General features: G+C 43.1%; 1 protein-coding gene across 1 annotated transcript; it reads left to right on the top strand.

Moving 5' to 3' along the window:
- Positions 1 to 1,081: 1,081 nt before the first annotated feature.
- VSIG4 (V-set and immunoglobulin domain containing 4) lies at positions 1,082 to 17,398 on the top strand. Its single transcript, XM_063141695.1, has 7 exons — positions 1,082 to 1,178; positions 5,818 to 6,180; positions 6,749 to 7,027; positions 8,541 to 8,600; positions 12,224 to 12,346; positions 14,808 to 14,829; positions 16,802 to 17,398. Exons 1-7 carry the CDS (start codon positions 1,121 to 1,123, stop codon positions 17,013 to 17,015), a joined length of 1,119 nt encoding a protein of 372 aa, XP_062997765.1. The 5' UTR covers positions 1,082 to 1,120; the 3' UTR covers positions 17,016 to 17,398.
- Positions 17,399 to 18,647: the final 1,249 nt, after the last annotated feature.

Below are 18,647 nucleotides of genomic sequence, written 5' to 3'. Positions count from 1 at the left end.
CTCATTTGGGACAATTCATATGTGCCCATCCTAGTGCTATGTGACTGAAAGAAACAAAAATAAAAACATTTAAAACAATTTTTAACACTTTTTTAAAAAAAAACCTTTTAAAAACACCCAGCCAGGCCAAAGCTCATTTTGGAGTCAGTTTAAAACTCAACATATGCTGTTAAATGCCAGGGAGAAAAGGAAAGTCTTAACCTGGCATTGAAAAGATAACAATGTTGGGGCCAGGCAGGCCTCATCAGCTATATTGTTCCATAATTGGGCGGGGGCACCACAGAAAAGGCCCTCTCCCTTGTTGTTCGAATAATTCTTAGAGGAGAAGGCTATCAATGGCTGCTAGTCCTGATGTCTCTATGCTACCTCCAGTATCAGAGGCAGTATACCCATGTACACCAGTTGCTGGGGAACATGGCCAGTAGGGTACTGTTCCACTTGTCCTGCTTGTGGATTTCCCACTGTCAGCTAGTTGGGCACTGCGTATACGGAATGCTGAATTAAATGGACCCTCGGTCTGATCCAGCATGGCTCTTATGTTCTTAAGTAACAAATAATGTTGCAACTTATTTAAACTACTCTTGCAATAACATGCACCCTTTCTCTAATTCTGTATTTGGTTTATGAGGGATCAATATGGTTTCTAGTACTTGAACCTGCCACAAATGTCCAACTCAGAAGTCAAAGTCTCAGAACATTTTGGGTACCCTGGAACTTAGTAACATAGGTGCTATGAATAAAACATGGGCAGCTTAAAAAAAATGAGGGAGGAGAAAGAGTGGGTTTCACAATGCTTCTGATGTTTTAAAAAATGAAATGCCTTTGAATATTCAAATAGAAATTGAGAAAGAAATATTGCTGGGGTCTTTCAATGAAATCCTTCCCACTGCAAATCACTGCAATTTCCTGCCATTAATTTCAAGATTTCGTCCTGTCCTTTCATTCATCTGCTTGCTCCATTTAAAAACATTTAGCCCATTGCAAGATGCTTAAAAAAAACAAACAGTAGGAGGAAGGATAATAAAGCAAACGAAGAAAAGGAAGTTCTGTTCACTTCACTCCTGGTCTTAGAGGAGTCAAGGATTTCAGCCCCGAAAAGGAGGAAAGTGAAACTCTGAAGATGGAAAAGTTTCCTTGGATGTGGCTCCTGGTGCTTATGGCCACAGTTCCTGTAAGAGGTGAGTCCAAAGCCCCTCCTGCCAATTCAGTATAGAATGAGATGTGAATATTGTTCAACTCCAGAAAGATTTTAAATGAGACTTTATTGCTTAGTTTCCATAAATGTATAAAGTACAGCAGCGATGTTTAAGCAGTTAGATTAACAACAACACCTAAATCAATTAATCTACTAAGAAGGTGCCCCCAATTAAATAAGCAGTAGATGATGATGATGATGATGATGATGATGATGATGATGATGATGATGATGATACTACAAGTTCTTATTTTAAAAACACCAGTCTCCTTAGCTGGATTCCCACTAACCTATGGGTTAGTGAGAATTATTCATTGTGAACTCCTTGCGGGGACAGGATTGTGCAAAATACAGCATTGGAAATGCTTTCTATGTCCATGATAGTGCAGCTTTAATGGCCCCATTTGGAGGCTGTGGGGGAGGGCATTTGGGGTGGGAGTCCAAATTCACCAGCAGTGCCCCTTACTCCTTACAGTTACAAGATGGGGGACACTTGGCTCAGCAATACTACAAACGAGAAAGATCTTGGAATTGTTGTAGATCACAAGCTGAATATGAGCCAACAGTGCGATATGGCTGCAAGAAAGGCAAATGCTATTTTGGGCTGCATTAATAGAAGTATAGCTTCCAAATCACGTGAGGTACTGGTTCCTCTCTATTCGGCCCTGGTTAGGCCTCATCTAGAGTATTGCGTCCAGTTCTGGGCTCCACAATTCAAGAAGGACGCAGACAAGCTGGAGCGTGTTCAGAAGAGGGCAACCAGGATGATCAGAGGTCTAGAAACAAAGCCCTATGAAGAGAGACTGAAAGAACTGGGCATGTTTAGCCTGGAGAAGAGAAGATTGAGGGGAGACATGATAGCATTCTTCAAATACTTAAAAGGTTGTCACACAGAGAAGGGCCAGGATCTCTTCTCGGTCCTCCCAGAGTGCAGGACACGGAATAACGGGCTCAAGTTAAAGGAAGCCAGATTCCAGCTGGACATCAGGAAAAACTTCCTGACTGTTAGAGCAGTGCGACGGTGGAATCAGCTACCTAGGCAGGTTGTGGGCTCTCCCACACTAGAGGCATTCAAGAAGCAGCTGGACAACCATCTATCAGGGATGCTTTGGGGTGGATTCCTGCATTGAGCAGGGGGTTGGACTCGATGGCCTTGTAGGCCCCTTCCAACTCTGCTATTCTATGATTCTATGATTCTATGATTCAAGCTGCTAGCTGCCAATTTTTATTTTCCAGAGATGCCCCCAGAATGATGCTATTTTGCAAGGTAGTATTGTTCTTCTTTGGATTCTCCTTCTGCACAGAACTCCATTTGGGAAACTTCTAGAGTTTTGGCGGGCGCCTCACCCCCATCCTCCATGTGCGTACTCGAGGGGTGCTGCTCCTGCCCTTCCACTCTGTCCTCTTTCAACCATCGCAGCAGAAGATCTAGAAAACTTCCCTCTGGATAGCTAGTATAAAAATAAACAAATAAATCCCCAAACTACTTTTACTTTGAATTTTTGTTCAATCTTCTTGGGGTTTTTTTTTTTTACTTATTTATTTATTTATTACATTTCTATACTGCCCAATAGCCGGAGCTTAACTTTCATTCTTCTGAGTTTGCACTTTCATTTTCTCAGATTCCCCCTCTCTGTTTTTTTGCTGCTGACTTCTTGAGCCCTGTGGCTCTGAAGGCAAAGTTTTCCCATAAATGTTTCTCCTGCGATAGCAAAGTGTCACCTACTGATGACTGCTCCCACCCTCTGTCTTCTCTATTTGAGAGAATTGGTAACTTATCTCTATGTGACCAACATTCCACTGGTCCTGAAAGCTCATGGTGCTGTTCTTCCTTCCTTCTCAATGGCTTATCAAATAAGACAAGCAGCATCCCTCGATATATTTAAGAAAATGCAGTGTGCATGGTGTTTACACTGACTATGGGTCCCTATGAGCCCAACAGTAAATAGTGGTGACTAAAAATGAAGTTCTCAACCTTACTGACAAATTGAAAGCACATAAATCACCAGGCCCAGATGGCATCCATCCTAGAGTTCTAAAAGAATTCAAATATGAAATTGTGGACTTCCTCACAAAAATATGCAACATGTCCCTGTCATGGGCTGAGCCCATGGTTCCTTTAAGAGAGCATTTGCTTCATCCTAGGGAGAGGGAGAGGGGTTTCTTTGTGTCCGAAAAGGGAGTACCAAGTAAAATGTCAAGGCTGCACTGGGCGAGAAGCACCTGGCATCTGATAACATCTCCCAATGCTGGTACCGGGGGGAGAGTAACAAGTTGCAGCTGTGTAATGTCTGGGAGCATTACCCCCTCCCCTCGGGAGAGGTGTGGGTTGCTATTGGTCAGGGTGGGTCTGGTGACAAGGAGGTCCCAGAAAGGGATAAAAAGCTTGGGCACCCAAGGGTCTGGTCTCTTTCCTGTGGGTGTCAGGAGTCCAATGTGTGAGTGGTGAGCCAGAGCATCCAGGCCAGGCTGGCTGGGTGTCAGAAGCTTCACATGGCCGCTGAGGGAAGGAGTCTAGTTTGAGTGGCGTGAAGCTGGAACAAAGTGAGCAACAAAGAGGTTGAGTCGCAGAGTTCAATGTTTGTTAAGTTTTAGATTAGGTTTGGGTACAAGTCGGCAAGGGACCTTGCCGGAGTTATGGCTGGTGGGTGGTTAAGTGGGGAGTGAGTGTGGATTCAATTGGCTTGAATGTGTAAAGGGGTAGGGGGAGGTATTAGTCCCTGCTGTCCTGAGTGTGTTATTCCTTTGTCCGTGTTTCCCCCCCCCAAAAAAAAACCTCTTACGTGTTTACCTTAATGTGTGGACCCTTACGGAAGTCTATAGTGTGAAGAATAAAAGTGTTTGGTCCCTATCTCTGGAGTGTGGTGTTGCTTCCTTGAGAACCTAGACTTTAAAGGCTTAAAAAGAGGCAGTGAAGGGGCGTGTGTCTGGGCTGGCTGAGTCAGACCCCCCTTCTCTGGCTGGGAGATGGCTGAGTCAAGCCGAGCGGTTCCACCACAGTCCCTAAGCTCAGCCTCTGTACTAGAGGACAGGAAGATGGCCATGTAACACCATTATTCAAAAAGGGATCGGGGGGGGGGTGTCAGAGAAATTACAGGCCAGTTAGGTTAACATCTGTTCCAGGTAAATTGGTTGAAAGCATTATTAAAGACAAAATTAGTAAGCATATAAAAGGGCAGGTCCTGCTGAAGAAGAATCAACATGGCTTCCACAAAGTCAAGTACTGTCTCACTAATCTACTAGAACTCTTTGAGAGTGTCTACAAACATGTAGACAGGGGTGATCCAGTGGACATTGTTTACTTGGAGTTCCAAAAGGCTTTTGATAAAGTCCTCACTAAAGACTCCTGAACAAACTTAGCAGTCATGGAATAAGAGGATCAGTAACTGGCTAGAGAACAGAAAGTAGAGAGTAGGAATAAATGGTCAATTCTCCCGATGGAGGGAAGTAAATAGTGGGGTCTACAGGGATAGGTATTGGGACCAATTCTTTTCAACTTGTTAATAAATGATCTGGAATTAGGAGTGAGCAGTAAAGGGGCCAAGTTTGCTGATGATACCAAATTATTTAAGGTTGTTAAAATGCACAGGAACTGAGGGATCTCTCCAAGCTGGGAGAGTGGGCATCCAAATGGCAGATGTGGTTGAATGTAAGCAAGTGTAAGGTGATGCACGTTGGGGCAAAAAAACCCAACTTCAAGTATAACCTAATGGGATCTGAGCCAATGGTGACCGAACAAGAAAGAGATCTTGGGGTTGTGGTGGACAGCTCGATGAAAATGTCCACCCAGTGTGTGGCTGCTGTAAAGAAGGCAAACTCCATGTTAGACATTATAAGAAAAGGAATTGAGAATAAAACTGCCAGTATCATACTGCCTTTATACAAATCTATGGTGCGACCACACTTAGAATACTGTGTACAGTTCTAGTCACCACACCTAAAAAAAGAATACCATAGAGCTGGAGAAAGTGCAGAAAAGGGCAACTAAAATGATGAAGGGGCTGGAGCATCTCCCCTATGAGGGAAGGTTACATCAACTGGGAATGTTTAGCTTGGAAAAAAGGAGGCTAAGGGGAGACATGATAGAGGTATACAAAATTATGCATGGTATGGAGAATGTGGATAGGGAGACATTTCCCTTCTTCTCTCAAAATACTAGAACCTGGGGGCACCCCATGAAGCTGATTGGTGGGTGATCCAGGACAAATAAAATGAAGTACTTCTTCACACAGCACATAGTTAAATTATGGAACTCACTGCCACAAGATGTAGTGACGGCCACTGATTTTAACTGCACATGCAGCCACTGATGCAGCCCAGCATGTGGCCCTGAGCCCCCAATGCTTGGCAGCCTGGCCAAGTACCTCAGCTCCTCACCTGTTGCACCTGCTGCTTGTGAATCACACTTTCTCCTTCATCCAGGGGGAAATCACGGGAGGTTTGCTGCTCCCTGGTTTCTCCTGAGCGTTCCAAGCGCTGAGCACGGTGCTGCAGCTCCTCCTGCCTCCTCTCTCAGAGTGCAGGGAGGGGAGGGGAGGGGATGGGAATGCCAGGTGGCCCCTCACTTTGAAATCCCTGTGTCCGCCTATCCTTGTTCCCTTCTACACATCTCTCTCCTGCAGCTGTCCTGGACCTGACCGGCTTACAGGCAATCGAGGGCACCTGGCGAGCTCCCGTCACTTTGCCCTGCGTGTATGAACCCTCCGCTGACTTTGAGGAGACAAGTGTCGTTTGGAAAGCCACTCAGGATGGTCATGGCCTTCGGAGAATCTTTGAGCGGGATGCTGGCTCTGGGGATCACATACTCTTGACAACTTTCAGAGGCAGACTCAGCATTGCAAAGAAAACCCCGGGCGACGTCTCGCTCCTAATCCAAGAGCTAGATATGACAGATGCCGGGCAATACGTCTGCGAAGTGACCTCGGAGGCCAGAGATAAGACTAGAATAACAACAGAGTGGGCGACCATGCTCAAGATTGTAAAAGGTAACCTTAGTAATATGGCAACTAGGTTGTATGTCGTCATGGGATCATAAATGCAGAAAAAGAAGAGGAGTAAAACAGCCAGCAGCAGCATGTATTTGCTCAATTTTGCTTAATTTCTGTTTGATTTATTTTGAGAAGGTATGGCTTACTTTTCAGTCAAGATTCTCAAAGCAAGAAACATAACATGCAATAAAACCCCCAATAAAATTCAACAAAACTGAGACATTGACAAATCTTAACTATAAAAATGAACAGTAATTATAAAACCAAGCACAGCTTTGCTTTCACTGTTCTGGTTTTCAATTTTGTTTTTGCAAAGAAAATGGGTATGGATAGGAATCGAGGGAGGAGAAAAGTTCCCAAACTTTTCTTCATAATGATAAAGTCTAGAAACATGTTATTCCTGTTGATACTGACATTTCACGATGTCCTGTTGTTCCTTTAGTCCCCAGCACCACCAACACCCTACCCCTAGTTTCCTCCATGTTGTGTCTGCCTGTCCTTGCTTTGTACAGCATCTAACTGCTGTTGCTGTTTGATGAATATTAGCTCCTGTTCTGCTCTCCAGTTCCAGTGACCAAGCCAGTCATTATGTCCGGCAGCATGGGATCCATCCTGCCCAATGGGGAGAGGACCAACCTTACCTGTTCAGCTGATGGCTCTCCGCCCATCAGTTACCAATGGTTCAAAGAAGTCCCAGGAAGCAGTGATGAGCTATTGGGTAGGACTGCAGTACTTGAGTTTGACAGACTGCAGACATCTGATACGGGAAGATATTACTGCACAGCTGAAAACAGAGTCAGTGGAAAAAGAGAACAGAGTGATGCTGTCCAGCTGACTGTGCAAGGTAATGTTAGGGACTTCCACTATGTGGCATAGAACTTGATTCGAAAGCTAGTTTATGGAAACAGTTTTCTGCAGGACTTTATTAAGAACTCTAATGTTTATAATTCTTCTCTACCGATGAGGTAGGATTTAATTTCATTTTCATTTTCACGTGAACTTACCTAATTTTGCACTTTGGAACCAATACGTGAACTGGAACTCGGCTATCTTTCAAATTCATACTTCTCTAGATTTTGTGATGGAGTGCTCCAATCAAAAATGCTGACAAAAATGTGTATTTTTGGGAAAACATGCACAAAATGTGTATATTCATGGAAATAATGTTTAAAATGCAGTATGTTTGTTAGATAAAATTGCATACAAAATGCAGGTATTAGGAGGAATGCACACAAAAATGTGTACAATTTTCATGCAAACTTAAAAAAATTCTCTCAAGTTCTGGATGAGCCAAACCCAAGAAATATGAGAGAGTTGCCCTTCCCTATTCTTCATCCAAATAGATAGGTCAAATGGGTAAATAAAACATTATCTGGATTCAAGTTGTGATTCCAACCATTCATTCTCCTCTTCATCCCTCAAGTTTATACATTTTGCATCACTCAAAATTATGCATTTGGGAGCCAGTGTGGTGTAGTGGCTGAAGTGTTAGACTAGGAATCTGGAGATCCAAGTTCTAGTCCCCACTTCGCCATGGAAACCCACTGGGTGACTTTGGGCCAGTCACAGACTTTAAGCCCAGCCTACCTCACAGGGTTGTTGTTGTGAGGATAAAATGGAGAGGAGGAGGATTGGGTTCCTTGGAGGAAAAAAGGTGGGATATAAATACAATAATAAATGCAATAATAATGTGCTAAAGTACCTGTGCATGCACAGAGCTCTCATCTGCTCACTTGGCTCTGCTATTCCCTTCTGTGGCAAGCACAGTTCCAGTTCTCCTCCTGTGATTGCCCCCAAATCTGCCTAACTGGACAGTCACCTTATCCCTGACTTTCCCATCATCCTGGTGTTTGGGAATGAAAAGATGTCCTGAACAAAATGTGTGAGAAAGCTTTCTCAGATGCTGATTCAGCATACCATGAAGCAGTTGGGCGAAAGGAATGAGTGTGCTCAGAGATAGTGTGCCCATTTCAGTAATGGTTATAACTCTGAAGATCTGCGGTGGTTCAAAGTTTGTAAATGAAAATAAGTTATTAAAAAAGCAACCTCTTTTTTAATGTTTCATTTGGGTTCTAGTTCTTTTGGTATAGAATAACGAACAAAGCATCACAGCCAGTGATCAGAAAAATGCCCATGTTAGGAATTTTGGGTGCATTCACAGCAATTGTCCTAGCAGCAAACCACACATCCATTTAATTATATGTGATTTCTCTTTTCCTTTCACTACTCAGGTTGCTTTAACATTTTAAGGGAAGCTGTCCATATGAGTTCTCACTATGGGAGATTCATTTCTCACTCAGGCCACAAAAATACTGATAATCATCTTGGTGACTGATGTGTGGTGCTTTCTCTTGCAGATTCTACTGAGGTCCTCACTCTGCAGCCTGAGTCTGAAGTGTCCACACCTGCTGGGAGAGGTGAGTTGTCTTTTCAGTGCAGAATGGGAAGCTCGTAAAAACAACCCCTTGTTGTCAGCCCTGATTAGAAAAAAGTCATCCAAGCATATGCCGTTTTGCCGTCTAAATCCTAGCACCATCACGACTACATGGACTCTGCCCCTGCTGCCCTCCTGTGAAACACATTGACTGGGCAATAAGCAGCATCTTCTTGTAAGAAAGGATTAGTGTACTTTTAACATAAAAAAAAATACAGTGAGAATCTGTAACTATATATTTGCCCAGCTCTCACCCCCTGAGCATGAAATGTTTTAAGAACTTAGAGGAAATGATGTTGCAGCAACCAGCATCAATCTCGTCTTGCCCCCATCACCTGGCTCTCTCTGACTGGTCATTTGGCCACCAGAGCTGCAGGTGCTTGGATTTCAGACCCAAGCTTCACAACGGATTCACTCTGAGGCCCTCGTGCCACATCCACTGGTTGTCTTGACACTTGGCAACAGGCAGAGTTAATCTCCATGTTTTGGGGGTGAGGTGGGCAATGGAGGAGTCGTTGAACCTCTTACATGTTATCAATTAATTATTTTAAAACATATATCACCCTTCGTCATCTTAGATTTTAGGGCAGTATATGAACATTAAAAAGGTAATACAATCAGTAAGTGTGTGTGTGTGTGTGTGTGTGTGTGTGTGTGTGTGTGTGTGTGTGTGTGAATACTTTAGGAATTAAAATGAAATGAAAAGCTAGCATTTCCCAAATGCACACACTCCGAGAGCTTTGCTGTACAAGACATTTATTGTGTGTTTGTCATTCCTGACTCACGTCATTCTTTCTCACCAAGCCTGGGGGCCAAACGACAGCAACATTGTCCCTAGGCGCACCTCTTGGGGAGGCTGTTCCGTACCTGCCGTGCTGCTCCCCCTGAAGTCCCTCTCCCTTGTTGATGACCGTCTCACCTCAAATGGGAGGGACACGGAGAAGGGTTTTCAGTATGGGAGGAGGTGCTTCTTCAGGTACCCAGATCCTCCTAAGCCATCTAAATCTTCACTAAACTCCTTATGTCAGTGCCAAACAAGTTTCCAGAATTCTCTTGCATCCTGGCATGACTGAGACGCAGAAGCCAAAATGGGGATATGCAGATAAACATAGGCTTAATTGATAATGGAGACAACACTGGGCGGTGGGTCTGAGGAGTAGCTGCCCAGCACCCTAAGAATGCGTGACTGGCTCCACTGATGGGGTGCTGTGGGGGCAGGGGTGGGTGAAGGGAGCAGTGCCCCTTATTTCCCACTTGGGACTGCTCCAGGGAATCACACAGTAGTTTCTGTCACTTTTTTCCTGTTTCATTTTTTTTTTTTTTTTTTTGGAAACAGAAAAAAAATGTCTTTAAAACTTAGACTGAACAGCTTTGAATGGACTTAAACAAGCATCTATCCTAATCTGAATCCCATATAGTAGGTGAGCTAAAAGTTTAGCTTAAACAAGTGCTGAAGCATGTAGTTGCCACCTTTTGTGTAAAAGAAGCACATCAGGATTTTTGCACTCTGAGGTGCTCTTTCCTCCACATGCTTCTGATGGGCTGACCATGCCCCTGTTGAATGAAAAACTTCACGCAGGTATTTGAAAGCTCTAACTTCTTGGTTGGTCGCCAAGGGAGGAGATGCAGTCAGATCACAATTACAACATATTATTAATGCATCTCTCAGGGAGGGTAGTTTTCCATCATGCTTAAAAGAAGCAGTGGTATGGCAACTTCTAAAAAAGCCCTCCCTGGACCCCCTGGATCTTAATAACTATAGACCAATATCGATTTTGGGGTAAGGTGATCGAGAGAGTAGTTGCTCATCAACTCCAAGCAGTGTTGGATGACACAGATTTTCTAGACCCATTTCAGAGTGGGATATGGAGTTGAGACTGCTATGGTCGCCTTAGCGGATGATCTACGCCTGAGTATTGACAGGAGGAGTGTGTCCCTGCTGGTGCCTTTGGACCTCTCAGCAGCTTTCGATGCCATCGACCATGGTATCCTTCTGGAACGCCTGAGGGGATTGGGAATCGGGACCACTGTGCTTCAGTGGTTCCGGTCCTACCTCTCGGGCAGGTTCCAGATGGTGATGCTTGGGGACAGCTGCTCTTCAAAAAAGGAGCTGTTGTGTGGGTGCCATCCTTTCCCCAAAGCTATTTAATATTTACATAAAACCGCTGGGAGAGATCATCCGGAGGCATGGAACGGGGTGCTATCAATATGCTGATGACACCCAAATATATTTCTCTATGCCTTCGACAACAGCGTCAGTTAAGGAGAGTGTGTCTCCTCTGAATGAATGCTTGGAAGCGGTAATGGGCTGGATGAGGAAAAACAAACTGAAGCTGAATCCAGACAAGACGGAGGTGCTCGCTGTCAAAGGCCACAACCTGGGTTTGGAGATGTGTCAACCAGTTCTGGTTGGGGTTACACTCCCCCTGAAAGACTGTGTTTGCAGCTTGGAGGTGCTTCTGGACCCGTCGCTCCAAATGACAGCCCAGATAGATGCAACGGCCAGGAGTGCCTGCTATCAGCTTCAGCTGATATGTCAGCTGCGCCCCTTCCTAGAGTTAGAAGACCTAAAGATGGTAGTGCATGCACTGGTAACTTCGAAGCTTGACTTCTGCAATGCGCTCTACATAGGGCTACCTTTGTGCCTAGTCCGGAAACTTCAACTACTTCAAAATATGGCAGCCAGGTTGGTCACTGAAACATCTAGGGGTGATCACATTACACCAGTCCTAAAATCTCGTCACTGGCTGCCAATTAGTTTCCGGGCAAAGTATAAAGTGTTGGTTATCACTTTTAAAGCCCTACATGGTTTGGGTCCAGGCTACCTGCGGGATCGCCTTCTCCCGTACAATCCGCCCCGCACCCTTAGATCCTCTGGGAAGAATCCACTTCAGTTAGCAAAGACTAGGCTGACAACCATAACCCAGAGGATCTTCTCTTCTGCCGCTCCCAAACTGTGGAATAGCCTGCTGGAGGAAACTAGTCAGCTTGACAGTCTTTTAGCATTCAAGAAGGCTGTCAAGACTTTTCTCTACCAACAGGCCTATCCAGTAGAATTTTAGGATATTTTAGTATGTTTTTAGGATGCTTTTAGGATGTTTTTAAACCGTGTATACCATGTTTTAATCAGTATTTTATGCTTATTGTTGTTCCCCGCCTTGATCCAACCGGAGAGGCGGGTAAGAAATAAATTATTATTATTGTTATTATTTTTATTATTATTCAATAAACTGTTTATTGAAATACCATCTATGGGGTGTATATCATCTACAGAACACCAGTGATTTTAACATTAAGATGTTATGTAGAACAGATTTGTCTTAAATGTGTGCTGTGTTCGGGTGGGCACGCCCCCTTGGTGCTGGACATGCCCCCTTGGGGGCCGACTATGTTGTCCTCCTTTTTTGTTTCCAAAATATGGTCACCCTACCTGCATGGGGAGGCTCCTTTTAAGATATGCAGGACAATGCTGGTGTCATTGTTTTACTCTTCCTTGCAACAGTTCAGTGCGGTAGGTCACATTTTGCAGATGGGCTATTTCTCTGGAAACAAATAAAGTAAAAATGGCCGCCTCTCTGATTGCAAAGTTCTGTGCTTGCTGTGTAGTTCTAGGTCCTGGGACAGCCTCTCTTCCACTCTACATAGTCATTCCAATTGCTGTGCTCTGTGCTGTCGTGGTCCTTGTTGTTGCATCTGCGGTCTTTTGCCGAAGAAGAAGAAACGAGACTGGTAAGATGGGTGTTGTTCAGAACAGAGAAGGGCTTTTCTGATGGGATAAAGTGGAATGACCTTTGGGCATCTGGAAGGTGCTTTGCTGTACTGATTCTCAGGACCCATGTGGGGTGAAGGGCAGGGGTGCGCTCAAGAACCTTGTCTATGGGACCACCAATCAGCAGGTAGTGCTGCAGAGCACAATTTGCAATTCGGATGATGAAATCAAAATCTCAACCTCTGAATACAAATGAAGAAATTTAGAAGCTAAGGCCTACATTTTTTTTCATACCTGAAATTAACTTTTTGTGGCAGTTTTTAAGCATGTGTGTTCAGCATGTAACCATGCAACTGAGATGGCTTTCTCTGAGAACCATGTTTTGCAAACAAAAGTCATGTGCTGGACTCAACAAACTGTAATGCACATTTGGGCTCCATGCTAAATTCAAAGGATCCTTTGAAACCTTATTAGAGCAACATCTGGAGTTGGAACGATTCAAAAAGCCATTCAGTCTGTCTACACATGAACATCCCACAGACTGAAGGCCAAACTAAATGTGATACTAATTGCATAAATAAAATTAAGTGCAGGTTTTTGCTATGTAAATAGCAGTAGAGCTTCAGGTATCCCTGCCAGGGATCCATCAAAAATCCTCTCTCTGAAGTTGCTATTTGTATTTCAAGGGAAACTTCTGTTGGCACCAATGGGAGCTTCCCTGGAAATGCAAATTTCAGCTTTGGAGAGGGTGATTTTTATTAGGACTGTGGGCAGGGAGAGATCAACTCTGTCTCCCCACCCACAGGGCTGCCTCTGCCTCATGCTTGTTCATTGCATTTGGACAATTCACATCAGGTCTAATTTGGCTAATCTGAAATGGGCATAGCTCATTTCACAAGGACAGAGAGAAATATACTCAGAGGAGCCACTACGATATTCTAGTAGCAAGTCGCATCATGGGTCTATTAGACCTGTTTTATATTTGAAGGTGTGAAATTATCCAGTTAGTTCCAAGTGCCTGGATGGAAACATGGAGGCACACACATTCATGAAGACTTCATCTGAATGCTATTTCAGTAAAAAAAAAAAAAAACCACCACCAAAAAACATGCTGTTGTCAAACTATCATATATTATAACCATCATATAGAACCTTTGCCCCAGAAAGACCATCATGATGTACAATTTCCAAGGTTGGAGACAAACAGATTTTCCTTTTTTGGGGTTGAAAGGTGGTCAATCATGGTGTGTGCATTGCTCCTTCTAGTGGGCCTTGCAGGTTATTTTATTTAAACAACCATTTGATCAGAGACAAAATAAATGCATGTGTTCATCATTATACTATGTACATATAATGCTACCTTCAACTCTCTTTTCTATTCAAAATTTACTGACAATTTTTGGTTAGGGTTGGTTAGCAAACATACAGCAATGCCCCACCCTCCCTGGATAACCTACACCTTCCTCCTCCCTTGAAAACAGAGGAGAAAAAGTGAAAGCCAGCAAGAAAGAGATAGGAGGAGGAGATACAAAATTGACAAGGTGGATGGGTGCAAAGAAATCAGTATTCAAAGAACTCTAACAATTTAAACTGGATACAGTTGAATGTAGTGCTGCAATTATGCTTATAAAAAGCTGTCATTGCCAAATCCAGTGCTGCAATTGTAGGAGCAGTGGGATATCACGCTGCCATTTCCGTTTCTTCTTTTAAAAAAAGAAAAGGAAGTCCAGTAAATGCATGAGCAGCTGTGCCAGAATGCAAGTTTTAAAATAAAAAGATTGCTCTTCACAGTTGTGCAACTCTGGGGGTGCACATAAAAAATTAACCTCCCCAACCACCTCCAACATTGAAAGAGAGGAAATGGAGGCCAACCGTAGATTTCATGGTTGCAGATCCCTTTCCCTAGACTGTAGCTAAAGGAAAAGGTGGGGTAAAATGTTGCAATTTATTTATTTATTACATTTTTATACCGCCCAATAGCCGAAGCTCTCTGGGCGGTTCACAAAAATTAAAACCATAATAAAACATGTTCCACTGCTCTGAAGTCACTCCCACTGGCACACATAACTCAGTACGGAAACTGCAATCACAAAACAACAACAACGACAACATAAAAGTTAGCTAAAAATGGAATATTGAGGGGGAAATCGTCACAGGCCAATGGGTTGAGGAGTGCATCATGTACTATGCATCATGTGATGCAGACATTGTAGCACCAATACAAAAATTATACTGTAGAGTATTCCCAAGAGTTGGGACAATGCAAGGTTGCCAAACATGGCATGACACAGCACAGTACGCTTTGCACCATGTTCAGACCAGGGCACTAAGTGTGATAAGAATGGTTTGATCACCCAGACTTGATCTCCATTGACGAGTTGTTCTTTTTACATTTTCAAGGAATGTTGTTCACTGTTTTAAAATGAATCTACTTTTTTGGATAAAGCACATTCACATAAAACTATACTGCTTCTTTTTCAGATAACACCTATGACGTCGCATAGTAAGTGATCACGTGATGCTGGGGATGCAATATTGAAATGTATTTTATCAAAAATTTCTTGGGGAGGTGATTAATGTAAATGCCTGAGAGCCTGACAGTTATTTGCTACAGTTCAAATTTCTTGGAGGAGGAGAATGAGAAGTGGGTCTATTGAAGTCACTGAGGCACCTACTGCTGCTTTTGCACAAGATTTTGCAAGATTTGTTCTCTACAGTATAGACTCAAACTCTCAGTTAAAATCCAAGTACTTTTTACAAGATCATTTAAAATTGAAAAGCATAAAGTCAATGCAACATGGATCAATAGTTGTAGACATGTCCTTTGAGTCCGATTCTGTAGCCAACTATGGATCCACTTAATAGTTGTTCCATCTAGCCCACATTTAACTAGTTTGCTTGCCAGAATGTCATGGGGTACTTAGTCAAAAGCTTTGCTTAAGTCAAGATATATTATGTCCACAGAATTCCCATAGTCCACAAGGGAGGTTACCTGATCAAAGAATGAGATCAGATTAGTCTGGCAGGATTTGGGTTAGGGTTAGACCAACAAGGCAGGACATGGTGCAACAGCACCCCTCCTCCACGGTCCCCAGCAACTGTTGCACACAGGCTTACTGCCTTGAATACTGGAGATAGCACACTACCATCAGGGCTAGTAGCCATGGATAGCCTTCACCTCCAGGAATTTATCCAAACCCCTTTTATAGCCATCCAAATTGGTAGCCATCACTACATTTTGTGGTAGTGAGTTCCATAATTTAACTATGTGCTGTGTGAAGAAGTACTTCCTCTTATTTGTCTTGGATCTCCCACCAAACAGCTTCATGGGATGACCCCAGGTTCTGTTGTAAACCGCCCAGAGAGCTTCAGCTGTGGGGCGGTATATAAATGTAATAAAATAAATAAATAAAATGAATAGTATTTTGAGAGAATGAGAAAAATGTCTCCATACCATGCATAATTGTACACCTCTAGTGTGTCTCCTCTTAGCCTCCTTTTTTCCAAGCTAAACAATCCCAGTTGATGTAACCTTCCCTCATAGGGGAGATGATCCAGCCCCTAAATCATTTTAGTTGCCCTTTTCTGCACTTTTTCCAGCTCTATAATGTCCTTTTTTAGGTGTGTTGACCAGAACTGTACACAAAATTCTAAGTGTGGTTACATCATAGATTTGTATAAGGGCAGTATGATAATGACAACATTAGCCCTCCTCCAGTCATCCAGCACTTCACCCGTCTTCCATGATTTTGCAAAGATAATAGACAGTGGTTCATAAAATTGTTCTGCTAGCTCCTTTATCACTCTAGGATGTAGTTCATCGGGCCCTGGAGATTTGAAATTGTTCAAAGAAATTAGGTGTTCCTTGACCATTTGTTTATCAATCTCAAATTGCAATCCTGCCCCTTCAGCTTGTACTTAACTTTTTCCAGGGGGGTTGTAGACCTGCTTTTGGGAGAAGACTGAGCCAAAGTAGGAATTGAGCACGGCCTTTTCTTTGTCATCTGTTATCAATTTTCTATCCTCATTAAGCAGTTGAACCAACATTTCTTTCTTCTGTCTTTTACTGTGCACATACCTGAAGAAAGCTTTTTTGTTGCTTTTAGCATCCCTCGCTAATCTCAGTTCATTGTGACTTTAACATTTCCTTTTTGAAAAACTCCCACCCATCTTGGACTCCTTTTCTCATTAGGGCCACTTGCCATGGAACCTTACTTATCATAATTCTGAGTTTCTTAAAATCAGGTTTCCTAAAATCCAGAGTACATGTACAGTTACACTCCGCTTTTGCTTCCTTCAAAATCAAGAATTCAAGTATGAGGCATTTAACACAAAGCACATTTGCTAATTGTAGAAGGAGGAAGCTCTACAAATTAGGTTTTGCTAAGCCTTCTTCTGTGATGCCTATTACATTCTGGATAAAGGCAAGCCACTATTTCCCCAACCTGATTCTAACTTGTTGCTTTCTGTTTCAGCAATAATTATGCCGTGACAAGTGGAGAAACCTTCTCAGCTGGCCCGGGAGTCATTGGCATGTGTGGATTTGAGGAACCCAACCAGGTTCTTAGTAACAACTACACTGCGGAACCTACAAAGGACGGTGTATATGTGGCGATGGACTTAAAAACAGACAATGAATATGAGCTCCTCTCACACAACATGGAGTCTGAGTATGAAATAGGGAGCTGAAAGTGCCTCATCAAGATTCTTGAAGAGTCCTCAGCTGTGGACACAGAACCTATGCAAGTACCATTTGCACTTATAACTGGCTCATTCAGAAGTTATGCCGATTTGGGGAGGAAGGGGGCCAGTGGGCATGATCCCCTTCCCCCTCATTTCAATGGTCCTACATGGGATGTGCGCTGCAGCATCTTTAAATGTGCGCCAGTACTTCAGAATAACATTCAAGTGTTATTAATGCATTGAAACAAAAGATGTGAAGAAATTTACACAACTGGATCGCTTTGAGCATTTCTCTGTGTAGGATTCCCACTGTCCCGGTGGCTGGTGTCGTGTGTGGGCAGAGCACCATTTGGGAGAGTTTTCTATATGTGACGCAAATACAAAAATGGGGCCATGCTTTTTGCTGTTGTCACGGGATGTCGACTTTTGCTTAATGACAATAAATTTATTTTTTAAAATTGCTAGATGTATACAATATTTTTTCAAAAGGCATAAAATTAGTCACAAAAACAAAACAGCAAGCTAATACTTGCTGTTGTTGTTGTTGTTGTTGTTGTTGTTATTATTATTATTATTATTATTATTATTATTATTATTATTATTATTCAAAGCCCTCCACTCCTTCCCTCTGCAGCCACATAAAGTAGTATGTAAACATTGGATACTGAGTGGTATAAAAATGTAATAAGCAATACAGTCCACATTTTGAAAAGCAGCCAGAGAACTTGAATTAAAAGTCTGTCAGATCAGGAGCATTTTCATAAACCTCATACACATAAACTGTGTATTTATTTCTTTTAATGTTTTAAATTGTTTTTATGTATTGTTGTAAGCTGCTTTGGGAGGGCTCTTGCCCTAAAAGGCAGCTAAGAAATATTTTTAATAAATAAAATAAATAAATAATGGCCATGGCCTCAGGTGGCCTTAAAAGTGCGTGGGGCAGATGTTGGGAGGGAAAGCAAGTGCGGGCGCAAGGCCAAAGCACCGCCGTAAAGATGGGGGCTTGGAGGAACACTTGGAGAGGACAGTTGTCTTGATGACTTGCTTGTAAGCTTCTGGGTGGCCAGATGTCCTACTTTACAGAGGACAGTCTTCTGTTTGGAGGATGACAGAAGACTGTACTCTATTTAGAAGGCATCCTTAATTTGGAGGGCTGTCCAGTTGAAAGATAAAGAACCATCAGGACGGAGAGCCTCTTGATGTGGCATAAACCTTAGTGCCCTAGATCAAAGGTGCAGAAGCTGTGGCCCTCCAGATGTTGTTGGACTCCATGTCTCATCAGCCCCAGCCAGCATGGCCAATGGTTGCAGTCCAACCAGAACTCGAGTTCCAAGGGCTCCCTAACCGTGGTCGAGGTCATGAAAGCTTATGCCAGATTAAGGATGCAATCCTGAGTAAGTCCCATGAGCTCATTGGGGCTTACCTCTGAGTAGGCATGCATGGCATTGGACTGTCAATGTGTTAATCAATGTGGGCTAGTGGCTCCAAGGTCAGTGGAGTAATGAATCTGCTCCAGGTTCCAGTCAGAACCAATCAGAGCTCTAAAGATGCTGTCCAACATGCAAAACTCATTGGATAACTTATTTAGGGTTCTCATTGGGTTCTGACTGAAACCTGGAGTGGATTAACTGCCCCATT

The sequence above is a fragment of the Elgaria multicarinata genome, chromosome 15 (assembly GCF_023053635.1).
Source record: "Elgaria multicarinata webbii isolate HBS135686 ecotype San Diego chromosome 15, rElgMul1.1.pri, whole genome shotgun sequence".
Taxonomy (NCBI): Eukaryota; Metazoa; Chordata; class Lepidosauria; order Squamata; family Anguidae; genus Elgaria; species Elgaria multicarinata.
The sequence above is the reverse complement of the archived record's forward strand: the minus strand, read 5'-3'. Positions and strand labels throughout refer to the sequence as shown.